The 20,041-nt window shown below is 46.6% G+C and overlaps 1 protein-coding gene across 4 annotated transcripts in view; it reads right to left on the reverse strand.

Moving 5' to 3' along the window:
- Positions 1–10,866: 10,866 nt before the first annotated feature.
- Positions 10,867–20,041, reverse strand: part of LOC115120348 (tumor protein D52-like) — a 41,070-nt gene continuing 31,895 nt past the window's right edge. For all 4 annotated transcript variants that reach the window (XM_065020252.1, XM_065020251.1, XM_065020250.1 and 1 more), the window contains exons 2-6: positions 18,277–18,401; positions 18,037–18,185; positions 17,769–17,870; positions 11,325–11,373; positions 10,867–11,117 (exon numbers count right to left, since the gene is read on the reverse strand). In XM_065020252.1, the coding sequence (XP_064876324.1) occupies positions 10,980–11,117; positions 11,325–11,373; positions 17,769–17,870; positions 18,037–18,185; positions 18,277–18,401 (563 nt within the window). In that variant the 3' untranslated portion in view covers positions 10,867–10,979. The remainder of the gene's footprint in view (positions 11,118–11,324; positions 11,374–17,768; positions 17,871–18,036; positions 18,186–18,276; positions 18,402–20,041) is intronic.

Here is a 20,041-nt window from a genome sequence, read left to right on the forward strand (position 1 = left end):
ATACCTTATAGCTAAGTGACTACAGTACTTGCTAGCTAAGTGACGCTAGCTAAGTGACTACAGTACCTGCTAGCTAAGTGACTACAGTACCTGCTAGCTAAGGGACGCTAGCTAAGTGACTACAGTACCTGCTAGCTAAGTGGCTACAGTACCTGCTAGCTAAGTGACTACAGTACCTGCTAGCTAAGTGGCTACAGTTCCTGCTAGCTAAGGGACGCTAGCTAAGTGACTACAGTACCTGCTAGCTAAGTGACTACAGTACCTGCTAGCTAAGTGACTACAGTACCTGCTAGCTAAGTGACTACAGTACCTGCTAGCTAAGTGACTACAGTACCTGCTAGCTAAGTGACTACAGTACCTGCTAGCTAAGTGGCTACAGTTCCTGCTTTGACATTCCTGGTTATGAGCAGTGGGAGACAGGAAGGGGGATGCTTAACACTACAGTTACCAGATTGTAGAATATTTGAAAAATAGACTTTGTTTGTTATTAGTGACCCACCTGAATGAATATGGTTCTATTAGTTAAAATATATCTTGTGTAGAGCAAACCTAGGTCAAATATATTTAAAAGGAGCTGCACTGAACCCATGGAACGAATGGAATAGCCCCCAAACGTGCAAACTCAAAGCTAAGTCAAGCGCGCCTGGGAGGACGTCTAGGGAATATGGAGAGATACATATTTGACCCAGGCCTGTGTGTGGAGGGAAGGGAACCTCAGGATGTGTCCTTAATAGGCGCAACTGTTGTTGGTGCAGTCGGAACCTGAAGCCCTCGAGGGGGTGTCTAGCCAGTCCTCAGCCTCCACTAACAAAGTCCACAACCAGAATCCCAAGCTGCACGTTGTCGTATCAGAAGCTCATATTGACATATAGCCCATACTCCTTCATCCATCCCTGTTGCTCTGCGTGACAGGCCTAAGCCAACGACACCATTATGATAAAGACAGGCAGCCAGAACTAATCAAACATCCATCCCTCTCTGTTCTAATCCTACTAATATAGCAAGGCTCAAGGCATGGAGGGTGTATCGTGTGTTCGTTAAGTCTGTTAAACCTATGGACTAGACTCACATTGGTGGATGCATTTTACGCCATAGGCGTTAGGATGTATGGATGCCTTGGCGTGGTGTGGCTATAGTGTGTGTGTGTGTGTGTGTGTGTGTGTGTGTGTGTGTGTGTGTGTGTGTGTGTGTGTGTGTGTGTGTGTGTGTGTGTGTGTGTGTGTGTGTGTGTGTGTGTGTGTGTGTGCGCGTTTGTGTGGGGCTACAGAAAGCGAGCCTTGTGGTGGCAGGGGTTATCTGGGCTCCTCACACGCTGTGGGCTCGTCTGCTGGTTCCTGAGGAGAGGAGAGGAGCTGCTGGCTGCATATGTTTAAGGCACTCAAGCAGGAAGACACAGAGGCTGTTTACACAGGGAGCCCAATATCTTTCACAGTGTATATAGTGATTATGTTTACACACACACACACACACGCACACACATAGAAACACATATACAGCCCCCTTTGTGTAAGATTGACTAACACACAGTAGAAGCTTGCTTAAAGGGGCCATTTGGTTGTTCTGTTTTGTGCTGATGGTTGATAAGAATCACCGAGGTCCATAAAATCAACAGCTTCCCATCATGAGAGGAGGACAAAGCCCCTCTCTCTGTTTAATGATGGCAGACAGACAGGCAGACACGCGGGCGGACGGACGTAGGGGTGACATCAGAGTTGTTGTTATGGGTCCTTATCGTGTCTGTATCAAGCCTGTTTTCCATGACAGTGTCCACGTCTCCATATTCTCATCATGTTTTTATCATGGAAACTCCATTAGTGTCTTGGCCACAAATATCCATATTTCAATGTTGATAACATTTTTAGGGCTCGGCACACTAGACACCATTTAACCACCATGTCTCTCTCCACAAGCACCCGTATTTGAATGTTGAATGACTGTTCTGCACATTGAGATGCAGGCACCATGTAGTCTACACACAGAGATTTGATTTGATTTGATTATGCACCACGATCACACTTGGTCACACACACACACACACACACACACACACACACACACACACACACACACACACACACACACACACACACACACACACACACACACACACACACACACACACACACACACACACACACACACACACACACACAAGCACACGGCTGTAGCTAAGACAATAGAATAGACAGTGGCAGAGTTGACAGTGTACTAGATGCCATTATGGTTATATCTGGGGATTCTACATATTATTGCGACCTATCAGAATGTGTTTAGGCTGTGTGTATCTCACACATTGTATCAAACTGCACCAATGATGTTTCCTTTCTGCGTGTATAGCTCTGTCCATTGAAGCTAAAAATAAGTTGAATGTTGATTATATTTCTCTTTAGGAGAATCAACACATGGGGACTGTTAACTCTTCACACACTGACTGTATTCTTTAGTATGTTGTTACTGAGCAGTGTAAATATAAACTACACTTCATGTTGTTACTGAGCAGTGTAAATATAAACTACACTTCATGTTGTTACTGAGCAGTGTAAATAAAAACTCTACTTCATAATGTTGTTACTGAGCAGTGTAAATAAAAACTACACTTCAGAATGTTGTTACTGAGCAGTGTAAATAAAAACTACACTTCAGAATGTTGTTACTGAGCAGTGTAAATAAAAACTCTACTTCATAATGTTGTTACTGAGCAGTGTAAATAAAAACTACACTTCATAATGTTGTTACTGAGCAGTGTAAATAAAAACTACACTTCAGAATGTTGTTACTGAGCAGTGTAAATAAAAACTACACTTCAGAATGTTGTTACTGAGCAGTGTAAATATAAACAGCCATTTTAATGATGGTGACGGTCATGTCCATGAAGTGGTTGTTGTCCTCTGTGTAAGAACTCTCCAGGGTTGTGTTCATTAGATACCAAACGGACCAAAACCGAGAGGGAGGAAATACATGGGCTTGTTGAAAGAGAAACGACTCCTTTTAGTTTTCCGTTGCAAAATGTTTTGAAACACTTTTGGTTGCATGTCCTAATGAACATGGCCCAGGCTGTGTAACTATAAACTACTGGTGATCATTCACACTGATAAATAAAGATTACGTTTTGGGAGCTGTTTTACTACTTACTACCTGACATCTGTGTGTGTGTGTAAGAGAGAGTGTGTGTGATCTGTGGCCTAATGATATTAAATACACACAGAGAAACAAATTCTCTCTCTCCCATAAAACACCATTCTAATCCCATCATTATAAAGGTCTTCTGAATAATGTATATGTAACATATTCCCTTTTCAAAAAACTGTTGGAACAGAACAGTCCTGCAGCTTGTTGATACACATTAGTCTCACTTCTATAGTTCTATAGCTCTAGATACAGCCACTAGTTCCTTCTTATTGACCATGAAGGTCAATACAACAGCAAATGGCTTGGAGCAAATCTGGGATGAAACGATTTGTGAGGTTGTTCCACACTGCCATCTGGTGGTTTTCGGTGGTAATACACTATTTCCCTGTCATTGTACACTGAGTGGACAAACCATTAGGAACACCTTCCTAATATTGAGTTGTACCCCCTTTTGCCCTCAGAACAGCCTCGATTCGTCAGGCCATGGAGTCTACAAGGTGTTGAAAGTGTTCCACGGGGATGCTGGCCCACGTTGAGTCCAATGCTTCTGACAGTTACGTCAAGTTGGCTGGATGTCCTTCGGATGGTGGACCATTCTTCGTACACAAGGGAATCTCTGTTGAGCGTGAAAAACTAGCTAACCCAGAACAAGTGAAGTGCACAATTATTCAACTGACGCTCTCTAAAAAAAACACCATGAAGATACGCGTTCATGACTCATCATATATAGACATTCATTTAAGTGACCTTCACTCAACCCATAATATTGACCGTCTTCTGCAAACATACACAAAGCATTCAGAAGCACCAGAGTTTAAATGATAAAATATGGGTGTGGAAACGTAAAGTAGTAGAGCTCAGAAAGTAAATGGCATTGTGGGTCAATTTCCTCATCACCTAAAAGTGTTGAAGCCGCGAGGTTCCACTTCCCCCTCTGTTTTGATCCCGTACCTACCATGCTGTAACAGCGTGAAGCCAACCCGTGCACATGCACAGATACAGCGCGCGGCTGTGTGAGAGAAAAGCGTTGCATCTCACTCAGATTAATATCTGAGGTGCTGCTGCTGGAGTCAACCTTGTATCCAGCTCTACAGTCTACAAATGTAATACATTCAGTAAATATGGCACTTTACATAACAGAAGCAGTTCATACGTTCTCATAGATTAACATACAGTGTAAATGCTTTGCTAAATACAGACCAGGCCAGACTGAACTGTTTTCACAAATCCAATTGACCATTTAGACTCAAATCAAGGGCAGGCTGCTTTGTTAATGGTAATGTCCCACATTCCTCAAGACAGGCAGATTTAAGATTGACCATTTAGACTCAAATCAAGGGCAGGCTGCTTTGTTAATGGTAATGTCCCACATTCCTCAAGGCAGCCATATTTAAGATTGACCACATTTACCACACAGTGAGTGACGTCAAGTGCCCAGTATAGACTCTGAAGTTCCAGAACAGAACTCCCACTAATCAAGTTGGTTCTAGAAAGTTCTAGGTTCTAGAATCCCAGGCAGGTTCAGTAAACCCAGACAAAAAGTGTAGCTCCAAAATGAAACAACCGCTCCAAAAAATATTGAATGTTATCTATAACTTCTGAACTATACCTGCTCTATTCCCTTTTAGTCATGTTACTCCTCAGTACCATAGGCAACTTTAAACTTCTACAGACATTACTAAAAAAAGTATGATTCAAAATGAACCAAGGAAAGGAGATATCTATTATTCATATATCTATAGTACTGTATATCTATGTGGCCATTGGCACACATGTCCTCCTGACAACTCCTGAGCTTCTTATCCACCTCCTGAAACCTGTCCTGCTCTCCAAACATCCTTCTATGAAACAGTGACATTACTATTGTGTCTGACAGTGTGACACCAGAGTGGATCTAAGGATTCCTCGTGATCATGTGTTGGTACAGATAAAATGTGAAGAAAAAAATGCCTCTTAAAAGGGGGAAACAACATTTACAACAACAAGAAATCCCCAAAGTGGGTTCTTTATTAACAAGAGTGTAGTTGAACAGTGGCCTGTCTTTGTGTGTCTCCGTCAGCATCTCTCACAACATTTTTAATGAGAAAATAAAAGACATCAGCATTCCAGTTACAGACCAGATCAGGGGGGGGGCTGTTGAAAGCCTATCTGGCCGTCTCTATCAAATACTTTTTATCATAGAGATAATCTGACAGAAACTATTTGTGTCCACAACGAGGTGGGGTATATCTGTGAAAAAGGTCATGATTAAACACACAAATGAACAGCCGACTGACTTACTGTCGTACTGCCATACAACCCTACATCTTTACTACTGCCCTTACAGCCTGCCTTACTGCCATACAACCCTACATCTTTACTACTGCCTTACTGTCCTACTGCCCTTACAGCCTGCCTTACTGCCATACAACCCTACATCTTTACTACTGCCTTACTGCTTTACTACTGCCCTATTGTCCTACTGCCTTAATAATGTCCTACTGCTTTACTACTCTCCTACCCCCTTACCGCCCTATTGTCCTACTGCCTTAATAATGTCCTACTGCTTTACTACTCTCCTACCCCCTTACCGCCCTATTGTCCTACTGCCTTAATAATATCCTACTGCTTTACTACTCTCCTACTCCCTTACCGCCCTATTGTCCTACTGCCTTAATAATGTCCTACTGCTTTACTACTCTCCTACTCCCTTACCGCCCTATTGTCCTACTGCCTTAATAATGTCCTACTGCTTTACTACTCTCCTACTCCCTTACCGCCCTATTGTCCTACTGCCTTAATAATATCCTACTGCTTTACTACTCTCCTACTCCCTTACCGCCCTATTGTCCTACTGCCTTAATAATGTCCTACTGCCTTAATAATGTCCTACTGCCTTAATAATGTCCTACTGCCTTAATAATGTCCTACTGCCTTAATAATGTCCTACTGCTTTACTACTCTCCTACTCCCTTACCGCCCTACTGCCCTATTGTCCTACTGCCTTAATAATATCCTACTGCTTTACTACTCTCCTACTCCCTTACCGCCCTATTGTCCTACTGCCTTAATAATGTCCTACTGCCTTAATAATGTCCTACTGCCTTAATAATGTCCTACTGCTTTACTACTCTCCTACTCCCTTACCGCCCTATTTTCCTACTGCCTTAATAATGTCCTACTGCTTTACTACTCTCCTACTCCCTTACCGCCCTACCGCCCTATTGTCCTACTGCCTTAATAATGTCCTACTGCTTTACTACTCTCCTACTCCCTTACCGCCCTATTGTCCTACTGCCTTAATATTGTCCTACTGCCTTAATAATATCCTACTGCTTTACTACTCTCCTACTCCCTTACCGCCCTATTGTCCTACTGCCTTAATAATATCCTACTGCTTTACTACTCTCCTACTCCCTTACCGCCCTATTGTCCTACTGCCTTAATAATGTCCTACTGCTTTACTACTCTCCTACTCCCTTACCGCCCTATTGTCCTACTGCCTTAATAATGTCCTACTGCTTTACTACTCTCCTACTCCCTTACCGCCCTATTGTCCTACTGCCTTAATAATGTCCTACTGCTTTACTACTCTCCTACTCCCTTACCGCCCTATTGTCCTACTGCCTTAATAATGTCCTACTGCTTTACTACTCTCCTACTCCCTTACCGCCCTATTGTCCTACTGCCTTAATAATGTCCTACTGCCTTAATAATGTCCTACTGCCTAATAATGTCCTACTGCTTTACTACTCTCCTACTCCCTTACCGCCCTATTGTCCTACTGCCTTAATAATGTCCTACTGCCTTAATAATGTCCTACTGCTTTACTACTCTCCTACTCCCTTACCGCTCTATTATCAAACAGCCTTACTGCCAGACAGCCTATCCTACTACCTTACTGTCCTACTACCCTACTGCATGTCCTTCTACCCTACAGCCTGGCCTACTACCCTACAGCCTATCCTACTGCCTTACAACCTGGCCTACTACCCTACAGCCTATCCTACTGCCCTACAGCCTGTTCTACTGCCTTACTGTCCTACTGCTCTACAGCCTGCCTTACTGTCCTACAGCCTGGCCTACTACCCTACAGCCTATCCTACTGCCATACAGCCTGCCTTACTGTCCTACTGCCTTACAACCTGGCCTACTACCCTACAGCCTATCCTACTGCCCTACAGCCTGCCTTACTGTCCTACTGCCCTACAGCCTGTTCTACTGCCTTACTGTCCTACTGCTCTACAGCCTGTCCTACTGCCTTACTGTCCTACAGCCTGTCCTACAGCCTGCCTTACTGTCCTACAGCCTGTCCTACTGTCCTACTGCCTGTCCTACTGTCCTACAGCCTGTCCTACTGTCCTACAGCCTGTCCTACTGCCCTACAGCCTGCCCTACAGCCTGACCTACTGCCCTACAGCCTGCCTTACTGTCCTACTGCCCTACAGCCTTTCCTACTGTCCTACAGCCTGTCCTACTGTCCTACAGCCTGCCTTACTGTCCTACAGCCTGTCCTACTGTCCTACAGCCTGTCCTACTGCCTTACTTTTCTACAGCCTGTCCTACAGCCTGACCTAGCAATTGGATTAAATGATGACAAGAGATTCTATTAGCCATAATTCATTTTTAATGGTGGAACAAAGGCTTTTCTTACAAAAGTTTTCACTTCCTCAATAAATCCATGCCATGATGTGGCCAGTCGTCTTCCAGTAGGGGAGGACTTGCATCAGGCATGTATTTACACCAAATACTCACTAGTGTCCAAGGCTGTATGTATCATCACCAATGTGGTATGTAGTAAAAAATAAAAAATAAAAATTGGTTACAGATTTTTTAAATCAGAAGCCATCCCCTCATAATGTAAACGCAAAAATGTATTATCACACTATATATGGATATACTTTGAGAGTAAAAAAAAAACATTGAACAGTAGAGAAGTACACAGCATCCAGTGACTATCCTGTTTCAGCATTCCAAGCAGAGAGAAAATAGCCAAGTCCCTCACAGAAACCAATGAGACAAGTGGTCCAATATTGACTTTGGCCCCACCATGCGAGGCAGTGAGTGATATAGACTGAACGGAGAGTTAAGGCCTGCTGACATACCATAATAAGAAACCACGTAACTGGTGCGGTGACCACCGTTTCACACGGATCTGAATGCACTGGCCCACCCTCTCGAATGTCAGAGTTGAGCACTATGAACTGCTTGGAGGTCAGATTTAGACCACCCCCCCTATGGTTAAACTGGGAGAGGAGTGTGTGAGCAACACTGATCTGGGATTAACTCTACTCAGCAGTGCTCTACACCACATTACTAGTGCTATTCAGACAGAGAAGGACACGGTTTGAAGATATCGGTGACAGTAACAAATGTCTTTAACCGAGACCATCACTTCAGGTGTTAAGAGGACCATGCGTTCTCTAGAAATCAAATCTTAAAGTAGTACAGTGATTAAGAAGAAAATGGGAAATTGAAGTACCCTCCAAAATACCTGTTCCAACACAAAGACATGCAAATATAAGGGCTCTGTGCTATTAATACACAGAATAAAGCACCCCTGGCTGTGACACATTCTATCCTCTGAGTGGCATGTATTGTCTTCTACTTGTGCAGGTTCCTAAACCACGGCCATTCTAATACAAACGCACAGTCATACAAACTTAAGTGTTACGGTGTCACAACAATATTTTCATCATTTTTTTAATATTTATTTGGTTGTTGGATCTGTTTTGTTGTGCTGTGGGGGTTTGTAGCGAGAGGAGGTGAAGAAGGGAGGAGGTGAGAGAGAGAGAGGGAAGTGAGAGGTGAGAGAGAGGGGAGACAGAAGGGAGGAGGTGAGAGGTGAGAGAGAGAGAGAGGAGACAGAAGGGGGGAAGTGAGAGGAGGTGAGAGAGAGAGAGAGAGGGGAGACAGAAGGGAGGAAGTGAGAGGAGGTGAGAGAGAGAGGGGAGACAGAAGGGGGGAAGTGAGAGTAGGTGAGAGAGAGGGGAGACAGAAGGGAGGAAGTGAGAGGAGGTGAGAGAGAGAGGAGACAGAAGGGAGGAAGTGAGAGGAGGTGAGAGAGAGAGGGGAGACAGCAGGGAGGAAGTGAGAGGAGGTGAGAGAGAGAGGGGAGACAGAAGGGGGAAGTGAGAGTAGGTGAGAGAGAGGAGAGACAGAAGGGAGGAAGTGAGAGGAGGTGAGAGAGAGAGGAGACAGAAGGGAGGAAGTGAGAGGAGGTGAGAGAGAGAGGAGACAGAAGGGAGGAAGTGAGAGAGAGAGTGCAGACAGAAGGGAGGAAGTGAGAGGAGGTGAGAGAGAGAGGGCAGACAGAAGGGAGGAAGTGAGAGGAGGTGAGAGAGAGTGCAGACAGAAGGGAGGAAGTGAGAGGAGGTGAGAGAGAGAGTGCAGACAGAAGGGAGGAAGTGAGAGGAGGTGAGAGAGAGAGGGGAGACAGAAGGGAGGAAGTGAGAGGAGGTGAGAGAGAGTGCAGACAGAAGGGAGGAAGTGAGAGGAGGTGAGAGAGAGAGTGCAGACAGAAGGGAGGAAGTGAGAGGAGGTGAGAGAGAGAGGGGAGACAGAAGGGAGGAAGTGAGAGGAGGTGAGAGAGAGAGTGCAGACAGAAGGGAGGAAGTGAGGAGGTGAGAGAGAGAGGGGAGACAGAAGGGAGGAAGTGAGAGGAGGTGAGAGAGAGGAGAGACAGAAGGGAGGAAGTGAGAGGAGGTGAGAGAGAGAGGGCAGACAGAAGGGAGGAAGTGAGAGGAGGTGAGAGAGAGAGGAGAGACAGAAGGGAGGAAGTGAGAGGAGGTGAGAGAGAGAGGGGAGACAGAAGGGAGGAAGTGAGAGAGAGAGGGGAGACAGAAGGGAGGAAGTGAGAGGAGGTGAGAGAGAGAGGGGAGACAGAAGGGAGGAAGTGAGAGGAGGTGAGAGAGAGAGTGCAGACAGAAGGGAGGAAGTGAGAGGAGGTGAGAGAGAGAGGGGAGACAGAAGGGAGGAAGTGAGAGGAGGTGAGAGAGAGGAGAGACAGAAGGGAGGAAGTGAGAGGAGGTGAGAGAGAGAGGGCAGACAGAAGGGAGGAAGTGAGAGGAGGTGAGAGAGAGAGGAGAGACAGAAGGGAGGAAGTGAGAGGAGGTGAGAGAGAGAGGGGAGACAGAAGGGAGGAAGTGAGAGGAGGTGAGAGAGAGAGGAGAGACAGAAGGGAGGAAGTGAGAGGAGGTGAGAGAGAGAGGGGAGACAGAAGGGAGGAAGTGAGAGGAGGTGAGAGAGAGAGGAGACAGAAGGGAGGAAGTGAGAGGAGGTGAGAGAGAGGGGAGACAGAAGGGAGGAAGTGAGAGGAGGTGAGAGAGAGAGGAGAGACAGAAGGGAGGAAGTGAGAGGAGGTGAGAGAGAGGGGAGACAGAAGGGAGGAAGTGAGAGGAGGTGAGAGAGAGAGGGCAGACAGAAGGGAGGAAGTGAGAGGAGGTGAGAGAGAGAGGAGAGACAGAAGGGAGGAAGTGAGAGGAGGTGAGAGAGAGAGGAGAGACAGAAGGGAGGAAGTGAGAGGAGGTGAGAGAGAGAGGAGAGACAGAAGGGAGGAAGTGAGAGGAGGTGAGAGAGAGAGGAGAGACAGAAGGGAGGAAGTGAGAGGAGGTGAGAGAGAGGGGAGACAGAAGGGAGGAAGTGAGAGGAGGTGAGAGAGAGAGGGCAGACAGAAGGGAGGAAGTGAGAGGAGGTGAGAGAGAGAGGAGAGACAGAAGGGAGGAAGTGAGAGGAGGTGAGAGAGAGAGGGCAGACAGAAGGGAGGAAGTAAGAGGAGGTGAGAGAGAGAGGAGAGACAGAAGGGTAAAGGGGGTATAGTTTCAGCGGATGCCAATCTGGCTGGGGGTCAGGGATGAAAGGTCAGGCTGGTCTCACTGGAGATGTTCTTCCTGGATGACGATGGGCGTGGCCTCTGGCTGTTTCTCCACGACAACAGACGGGTCAGAGGTTGCTGTAGAGGTCAACACGTCGCCAAAGTCACCCTGAGACACCGTCGGGCTCATCTTGACCTGCAGGAGGAAGAGATACAGGTGTTGAATGAGTGAATTGATGAAGGAACCAACAAATGTATGAATTAATGAACAAATGGACTGAATGATTTACTTTTTATTGTCGGTTTTGTTTATATAAAGTTCTCCCCAAATATTGAAAGAGAAATATTTTATGGCTCTTCCAAATGTACTGAGAAGTTCTTCACCACTTCTCTCATCCATTACCTTTAAAGTCTCTACTTTCTCCTCAAACGACTTGAAGGTGGGTGTGTTCCTGTGAAGACAGTGACGCCTGACGTGAGTAGAGAGGTACGAGGAGGAGTGATATCGGGCCAGAGACAGATGTGCAGTGTCTGAAACGGTACCCTATTCCCTATACATAGTTCACTACTTTAGATCAGGGCCCTATAGAACCCTATTCCCTATGTAGTGCATTACTTTAGATCAGGGCCCTATAGAACCCTATCCCCTAGGTAGTGCACTACTTTAGATCAGGGCCCTATAGAACCCTATTCCCTATACATAGTTCACTACTTTAGATCAGGGCCCTATAGAACCCTATTCCCTATGTAGTGCATTACTTTAGATCAGGGCCCTATAGAACCCTATTCCCTATGTAGTGCATTACTTTAGATCAGGGCCCTATAGAACCCTATTCCCTATGTAGTGCACTACTTTAGATCAGGGCCCTATAGAACCCTATTCCCTATGTAGTGCATTACTTTAGATCAGGGCCCTATAGAACCCTATTCCCTATGTAGTGCATTACTTTAGATCAGGGCCCTATAGAACCCTATTCCCTATACATAGTTCACTACTTTAGATCAGGGCCCTATAGAACCCTATTCCCTACATAGTTCACTACTTTAGATCAGGGCCCATAGTAGTGCCCTACGTAGGGAATAGGGAGCCAGAGACTAACAGACACCTTACATGAACATCACACCTCGAGGACACTTGAGAAAGCAGAGATGGGAGGTCGGAGGTTAGGGACATTGACACACATTTATCATCATTGTTTTCATAGGAAACGTTAACCCGACAGCCCAACTGGTTAGTTAACAACTGATGATCCCAGTGGCTACATTCCATCCTCTTCTAGTCACAGATCATATAGACTATTGTCCAGAGGGTAAAACAGTATGAATACAAGGACAAGGACATAACCATACATTTTTATGGCAGCAAAGCACCTCAATCCCTATAGAATAGAGGGGTGTTGGCAGTGGCACCTTGACCTAAAGATACAACTCAGCAGTTTCCATAAAACACCTTCACAGTTCTACCATCCTGAACTTATGCCAGTTTTTCAAGTCCGCAATGCTACAAAACGTTGTTGCAGAAGGTGCCCCAGGGGAGTAGAGGGTTCCAGAAAGCCGCGGTTTGGTTGTGGTTGTGTGTGTGTGTGTGTTCCCTTACCTCATTACAGGCATACTAGCAGAATGCTGTAGAGAGCGTATGCTATCCGACAGCATCAAAGAAGAGAGAGAGAGATTAGCGAAGAATGAGAGTGCACCGCTGTTAGTCTAGAGAGGTACAGACACGCATCCATTCATCCATTCATTCATCCTTTATTCCATTCATCCATCCTTTATTCCATTCATCCATCCTTTATTCCATTCATTCATCCATCCATCCATTCATCCTTTATTCCATTCATTCATCCTTCATTCCATTCAACCTTTATTTCCTTCATCCATTCATCCTTTATTTCATTCATCCATTCATCCTTTATTTCATTCATCCATTCATCCTTTATTTCATTCATCCATCCATCCTTTATTTCCTTCATCCATCCTTTATTCCATTCATCCATTCATCCTTTATTTCCTTCATCCATCCCTCCTTTATTTCATTCATTCATCCATCCATCCATTCATTCAATGTGTCTATTATCCCAGTGATCAATCTATTATTGATGACTGTAAAGAGCATGTTGAGGTGACAACATGCATCAGTTACCATAGTCCTGTATGGAAATGTAGAGCTACATAGACAACCATTCAATCACATGAAGCACTTGAATGAATCCTCACACAAACTCAAAATCACCCCAGAACAAGTTACCCCATGCAGGAGAGAGAGAGAATATTCATTAACACCACAGAGAGTTGCCTTGGATTAATACAATTAATACAGTCCACAAGACTTCCTGGAGAGTAATGATCTCAGCAGCATCCAAAATGACGTTGTATGAATTGACTGACTAATGGCACTAGCGGGGACAGTCTTACCCAAAGGAATTGGAAATAGACTGCAATCTGTAAAGGCCAAGAATTGTATTAAAGACATGTACAGACAATGAACAATGAAGATAACATAGATTAGTATGTGTATCCTCCCTGCCTGACAATTCAGTCTCCCCTCTTATGCTTTATAGAAATCAGTAGCCAACTTCAGGGAGAAGCTTAGCTTTCATTTATCAATCCATCTTGCTGCAAATTCACCATTATTTGTATTCAGGCTCCATGTTCATACAGTGCATTCTGAAAGTGTTCAGACCTATTTTTCCATATTTCGTTACGTTACAGCCTTATTCTAAAATGGATTAAATTGTCCCCCCCCCACATCAATCTACACACAATACCCCATAATAGAAAACTTAAATCTTACATTTATATAAGTATTCAGACCCTTAACTCAGTACTTTGTTGAAGCACCTTTGGTAGCGATTGACAGGTGTGCCAAGCTACAAGCTTGGCACACCTGTATTTGGGGAGTTTATCCCATTCTTCTCTGTCGATCCTCTCAAGCTCTGACAGTTTGGATGGGGAGCGTCGCTGCACAGCTATTTTCAGGCCTCTTCAGATATGTTCGATCTGGTTCAAGTCCAGGCTCTGGCTGGGCAACTAAAGGACATTCAGAGACGTGTCCCGAAGCCACTCCTGTGTTGTTTTGGCTGTGTGCTTAGGGTCATTGTCCTGTTAGAAGGTGAACCTTCACCCCAGTTTGAGGTCATGAGAGCTCAGAAGCAGGTTTTCATCAAGGATCTCTCTGTACTTTGCTCAGTTCATCTTTCCCTTGACCCGGACTAGGCTCCCGGTCCCTGTCACTGAAAAACATCCCCACAACACAATGCTGCCACCACCATGCTTCACCGTAGGGATGGTGCCAGGTTTCCTCTAGACGTAATGCAATTCAGGCCAAAGAGTACAATCTTGGTTTCATCAGACCAGAGAATCTTGTTTCTCATGGTCTCAGAGTTCTTTAGTTGCCTTTTGGCAAACTCCAAGAGGGCTGTCATGTACCTTTTCCTGAGGAATGGCTTTCGTCTGGCAACTCTACCATAAAGGCCTGATTGGTAGAGTGCTGCAGAGATGGCTGTTCTTCTGGAAGGTTCTCACATCTCCACAGCGGAACTCTGGAGCTCTGTCAGAGTGACCATTGGGTTCTTGGTCACCTCCCTGACCAAGGTCCTTCTCCCCTGATTGATCAGTTTGGCCATGCGGCTCTAGGAAGAGTCGTGGTGGTTCCAAACTTCTTCCATTTAAGAATGGTGGAGGCCACTGTGTTCATGGAGACCTTCAATAATGCAGAAATGTTTTGGTACCCTTCCCCAGGTCTGTGCCTCAACACAATCCTGTCTCGGGGCTCTACGGACAATTCCATCAACCTCATGGCTTGGTTTTTGATCTGACATGCACTGCCAACTGTGGGACCTTATATAGACAGGTGTGTGCCTTTCCAAATCATGTCCAATCAATTGAATTTACCACAGTTCAACTCCAATCAAGTTGTAGAAGTGTAGAAACTTCAAGGTTGATCAATGTAAACAGGATGCACCGGAGCTCAATTTCGAGTCTCATAGAAGGGTTTGAATGATTTTTTTCCCAAACATTTATAAAAATTGCTGGGGTAGAAGGTAGATGTGACTGGGGTAGAAGGTAGATGTGGCTGGGGTAGAAGGTAGATGTGGCTGGGGTAGAGGGTAGAGGTGGCTGGGGTAGAGGGTAAAGGTGATTGGGGTAGAGGGTAAAGGTGACTGGGGTAGAAGGTAAAGGTGACTGGGGTAGAAGGTAAAGGTGACTGGGGTAGAGGGTAAAGGTGACTGGGGTAGAGGGTAAAGGTGACTGGGGTAGAAGGTAAAGGTGACTGGGGTAGAAGGTAAAGGTGACTGGGGTAGAGGGTAAAGGTGACTGGGGTAGAGGGTAAAGGTGACTGGGGTAGAGGGTAAAGGTGACTGGGGTAGAGGGTAAAGGTGATTGGGGTAGAGGTGACTGGGTAGAGGCTAGAGATGACTGGGGTTGAGGGTAAAGGTGACTGGGGTTGAGGGTAAAGGTGACTGGGGTTGAGGGTAAAGGTGACTGGGGTTGAGGGTAAAGGTGACTGGGGTAGAGGCTAGATGTGACTGGGGTAGAAGGTAGATGTGACTGGGGTAGAAGGTAGATGTGACTGGGGTAGAGGGTAAAGGTGACTGGGGTAGAGGGTAAAGGTGACTGGGGTAGAGGGTAAAGGTGACTGGGGTAGAGGGTAAAGGTGACTGGGGTAGAGGGTAAAGGTGACTGGGGTAGAGATGACTGGGGTAGAGGGTAAAGGTGACTGGGGTAAAGGTGACTGGGGTAGAGACTAGAGATGACTGGGGTAGAGGGTAAAGGTGACTGGGGTAGAGGGTAAAGGTGACTGGGGTAGAGGGTAAAGGTGACTGGGGTAGAGGGTAAAGGTGACTGGGGTAGAAGGTAAAGGTGACTGGGGTAGAAGGTAAAGGTGACTGGGGTAGAGGGTAAAGGTGACTGGGGTAGAGGTGACTGGGGTAGAGGGTAAAGGTGACTGGGGTAGAGGGTAAAGGTGACTGGGGTAGAGGGTAAAGGTGACTGGGGTAGAGGGTAAAGGTGACTGGAGGGTAAAGGTGACTGGGGTTGAGGGTAAAGGTGACTGGGGTAGAGGGTAAAGGTGACTGGGGTAGAGATGACTGGGGTAGAGGGTAAAGGTGACTGGGGTAAAGGTGACTGGGGTAGAGGTGACTGGGGTAGAGATGACTGGGGTAGAGGGTAAAGGTGACTGGGGTAGAGGGTAAAGGTGACTGGGGTAGAGGGTAAAGGTGACTGGGGTTGAGGGTAAAGGTGACTGGGGTAGAGGGTAAAGGTGACTGGGGTAGAGATGACTGGGGTAGAGGGTAAAGGTGACTGGGGTAGAGGGTAAAGGTGACTGGGGTAGAGGGTAAAGGTGACTGGGGTAGAGGGTAAAGGTGACTGGGGTAGAAGGTAAAGGTGACTGGGGTAGAGGGTAAAGGTGACTGGGGTAGAGGGTAAAGGTGACTGGGGTAGAGGGTAAAGGTGACTGGGGGGTAAAGGTGACTGGGGTTGAGGGTAAAGGTGACTGGGGTAGAGGGTAAAGGTGACTGGGGTAGAGATGACTGGGGTAGAGGGTAAAGGTGACTGGGGTAAAGGTGACTGGGGTAGAGGTGACTGGGGTAGAGGGTAAAGGTGACTGGGGTAGAGGGTAAAGGTGACTGGGGTAGAGGGTAAAGGTGACTGGGGTAGAGGGTAAAGGTGACTGGGATTGAGGGTAAAGGTGACTGGGGTAGAGGGTAAAGGTGACTGGGGTAGAGATGACTGGGGTAGAGGGTAAAGGTGACTGGGGTAGAGGGTAAAGGTGACTGGGGTAGAGGGTAAAGGTGACTGGGGTTGAGGGTAAAGGTGACTGGGGTAGAGGGTAAAGGTGACTGGGGTAGAGATGACTGGGGTAGAGGGTAAAGGTGACTGGGGTAGAGGGTAAAGGTGACTGGGGTAGAGGGTAAAGGTGACTGGGGTAGAGGGTAAAGGTGACTGGGGTAGAGGGTAAAGGTGACTGGGGTAGAAGGTAAAGGTGACTGGGGTAGAGGGTAAAGGTGACTGGGGTAGAGGGTAAAGGTGACTGGGGTAGAGGTGACTGGGGTAGAGGGTAAAGGTGACTGGGGTAGAGGGTAAGGTCCCAGTCACCTTTACCCTCTACCCCAGTCACCTCTGGGGTAGTCTCCAGTCACCCCTACCCAGTCACCTTTACCCTCTACCCCAGTCACCTCTGCAGTCACCTTTACCCTCTACCAGTCACCTTTTACCTTTCTACCCCAGTCACCTTTACCCTCTACCTCTAGAGGTGACTGGGGTAGAGACTAGAGATGACTGGGGTTGAGGGTAAAGATGACTGGGGTAGAGGGTAAAGGTGACTGGGGTAGAGGGTAAAGGTGACTGGGGTAGAGGGTAAAGGTGACTGGGGTAGAAGGTAGATGTAAGTGGGGTAGAGGGTAAAGGTGACTGGGGTAGAGGGTAAAGGTGACTGGGGTAGAGGGTAAAGGTGACTGGGGTAGAAGGTAGAGGTGACTGGGGTAGAGGGTAAAGGTGACTGGGGTAGAGGGTAAAGGTGACTGGGGTAGAGATGACTGGGGTAGAGGGTAAATGTGACTGGGGTAGAGGGTAAAGGTGACTGGGGTAGAGGTGACTGGGGTAGAAGGTAAAGGTGACTGGGGTAGAGGGTAAAGGTGACTGGGGTAGGGTGGACGGCTTCTCTCTGGGGTATAAAAGAGTCTACCTTTACGTGCATCTGAAATGGAACTCTATTCACTATATAGTACACTACTGTTGACCAGGCCCCTATATAGTGCACTATATTTTTACCATAACCCCATTGGGTACTGGTCAAAAGTAGTGCACTATAAAAGGAATAGGGTGCCATGTAATGTGTGTGCCTCACCTGACATCCTCAAACTTCCTGCTGATGGCTGAGCCCATGTTGTTGAAGGCTGCTGTGGCCTTCTGACCGGCCACGGACAGGCCCTCTGACGTCTTCTTATAGCTGTATCAGTGAGAGAGAGCGAGAGAGAGAGAGAGAAGAAAGTATGTACACATTAATTCCCTCTGACTAATCAGCATGTAAGAACTGACTCTGCAGAACAGTGTGTGTGTGTGTGTGTGTGTGTGTGTGTGTGTGTGTGTGTGTGAGTGTTTGTACAGCCACGTACGCTGTAGAGGTGGTGACCTCGTGCCAGCTCTTGCTGAGGTTCTGTTTGATCTCGTTGAGAGGAGTGATGCCCAGCTTCCTCTTGATGTCTGCCAACTGGTTCTCCTTAGTTGCCAGCACCTGAGACAGAGTCAAGATCTCATCCTCCACCTTCGAGAGATATGGAGAAAAACAGGGAGACCTGATGAGACGTAGTGGGAGAAAATACTGAAGAAACTCTTTAGGTCTAAGGAAAGGTTACCCTGAGCAGCTCCCCTCGAAGCTCTTCCTGCTCCTCCTCTGTCAGGGTGGGGATGGCAGGGGACACGGTCACTGACGTCACTGCATCCTCCCCTAACTCTGGGGTAAAGTCTGGTCTCACAGCCCCTGGAGAGAGAGAGGGAGAGAATAGAAGAGAGAGAAAAAGAGAGGGAGGGGAGAGAAAGAGAGAGAGTGAGAGAGAGAGAGAGAGAGAGAGAGAGAGAGAGAGAGAGGGGAGAGAAAGAGAGAGGGGAGAGAAAGAGAGAGAGTGAGGGAGGGGAGAGAAGAGAGAGAGAGAGAGAGAGAGAGAGAGAGAGAGAGAGAGAATATAAGAGAGTGAGGGAGGGGAGAGAATATAAGAGAGAGAAAAAGAGAGGGAGGGGAGAGAAAGAGAGAGAGTGAGGGGGAGGGAGAGAGAGAGAGAGAGAGAGAGAGAGAGAGAAAGAAAGAGAGTGAGGGAGGGGAGAGAATAGAAGAGAGAGAAAAAGAGAGGGAGGGGAGAGAAAGAGAGAGAGTGAGGGAGGGGAGAGAAAGAGAGAGAGAGAGAGAGAGAGAGGGGAGAGAAAGAAAGAGAGTGAGGGAGGGGAGAGATAGAGAGAGAGTGAGGGAGGGAGAGAGAGAGAGAGAGTGAGGGAGGGGAGAGGTAGAGAGAGAGAGTTCAGAGAGACATCCTCACACACAAAGGGTTTCCTGTCCTCAAAGACATAATAGGACCAAGCCAACATTAGCTGTCAACCTGAGTAGTATCTCTCCTTCTGAAGAGGAGGAAGATGATGAAGACATGGACAAAAGATAGTCCACAGGGGGTGGATGATGGGAGTTGGAGGACCAGCTAGATTGAGACATAGCCTCTGAAGATGGACACTAGCCCAGGGGGAAACACACATATAGGCAAATCTACTTGGATGTCTGACACTGAGCTTTGAGCAGGCCAGTCAGGGCTGTACGCTGTAGGAAAGACAACACATTAATAACCTTTCTGGACAGAGCCGTTCTGAGAAAGCAGGAGAGAGAAACAGAGGTGGTTCAGAACAGAGGTGTCAATCAACAAGACACACTGCCAAGTGGAATAACATGTAATTACTAGGTAACTAATATACTCTACTGTCAATATCACATTCTGCTGATTTTTTAAGTTATTTTATTTCACCTTTATTCAACTAGTCAAGTCAGTTAAGAACAAATTCTTATTTACAATGACGACCTACCCCGGCCAAACCATCCCCTAACCCGGGACGACACTGGGCCAATTGTGCTCCGCCTTATGGGACTCCCGATCACGGCCGGTTGTGATACAACCCGGGATCGAACCAGGGTCTGTAGTGACGCCTTAGACCGCTGCGCCAATCGAAAGCCACTGTCCCTAACTTCCTCTGATTGGCGAAATCTAGTGTTGGCCTGTGCAGTGTTATTCATGGATTTGAAACAATGCTCATCGAAATCATTTGAATTTTTAAAAAAATATTATTATATATATTTTTTTTTAACTAGGTAAGTCAGTTAGGAAAAAATTCTTATTTACAATGACGGCCTAGGAACAGTGGGTTAACTGCCTTGTTCAGGGGCATAACGACAGATTTTTACGTTGTCAGCTCGGGATTCGATCCAGCAACCTTTCGGTTACTAGTCCAACGCTCTAACCACTAGGCTACCTGACGCATTAATATGGAGTTGGTCCCCCTTTGCTGCTATAACAGCCTCCACTCTTCTGGGAAGGCTTTAATATGGAGTTGGTCCCCCTTTGCTGCTATAACAGCCTCCACTCT

Source organism: Oncorhynchus nerka, linkage group LG7 (assembly GCF_034236695.1).
Source record: "Oncorhynchus nerka isolate Pitt River linkage group LG7, Oner_Uvic_2.0, whole genome shotgun sequence".
Taxonomy (NCBI): Eukaryota; Metazoa; Chordata; class Actinopteri; order Salmoniformes; family Salmonidae; genus Oncorhynchus; species Oncorhynchus nerka.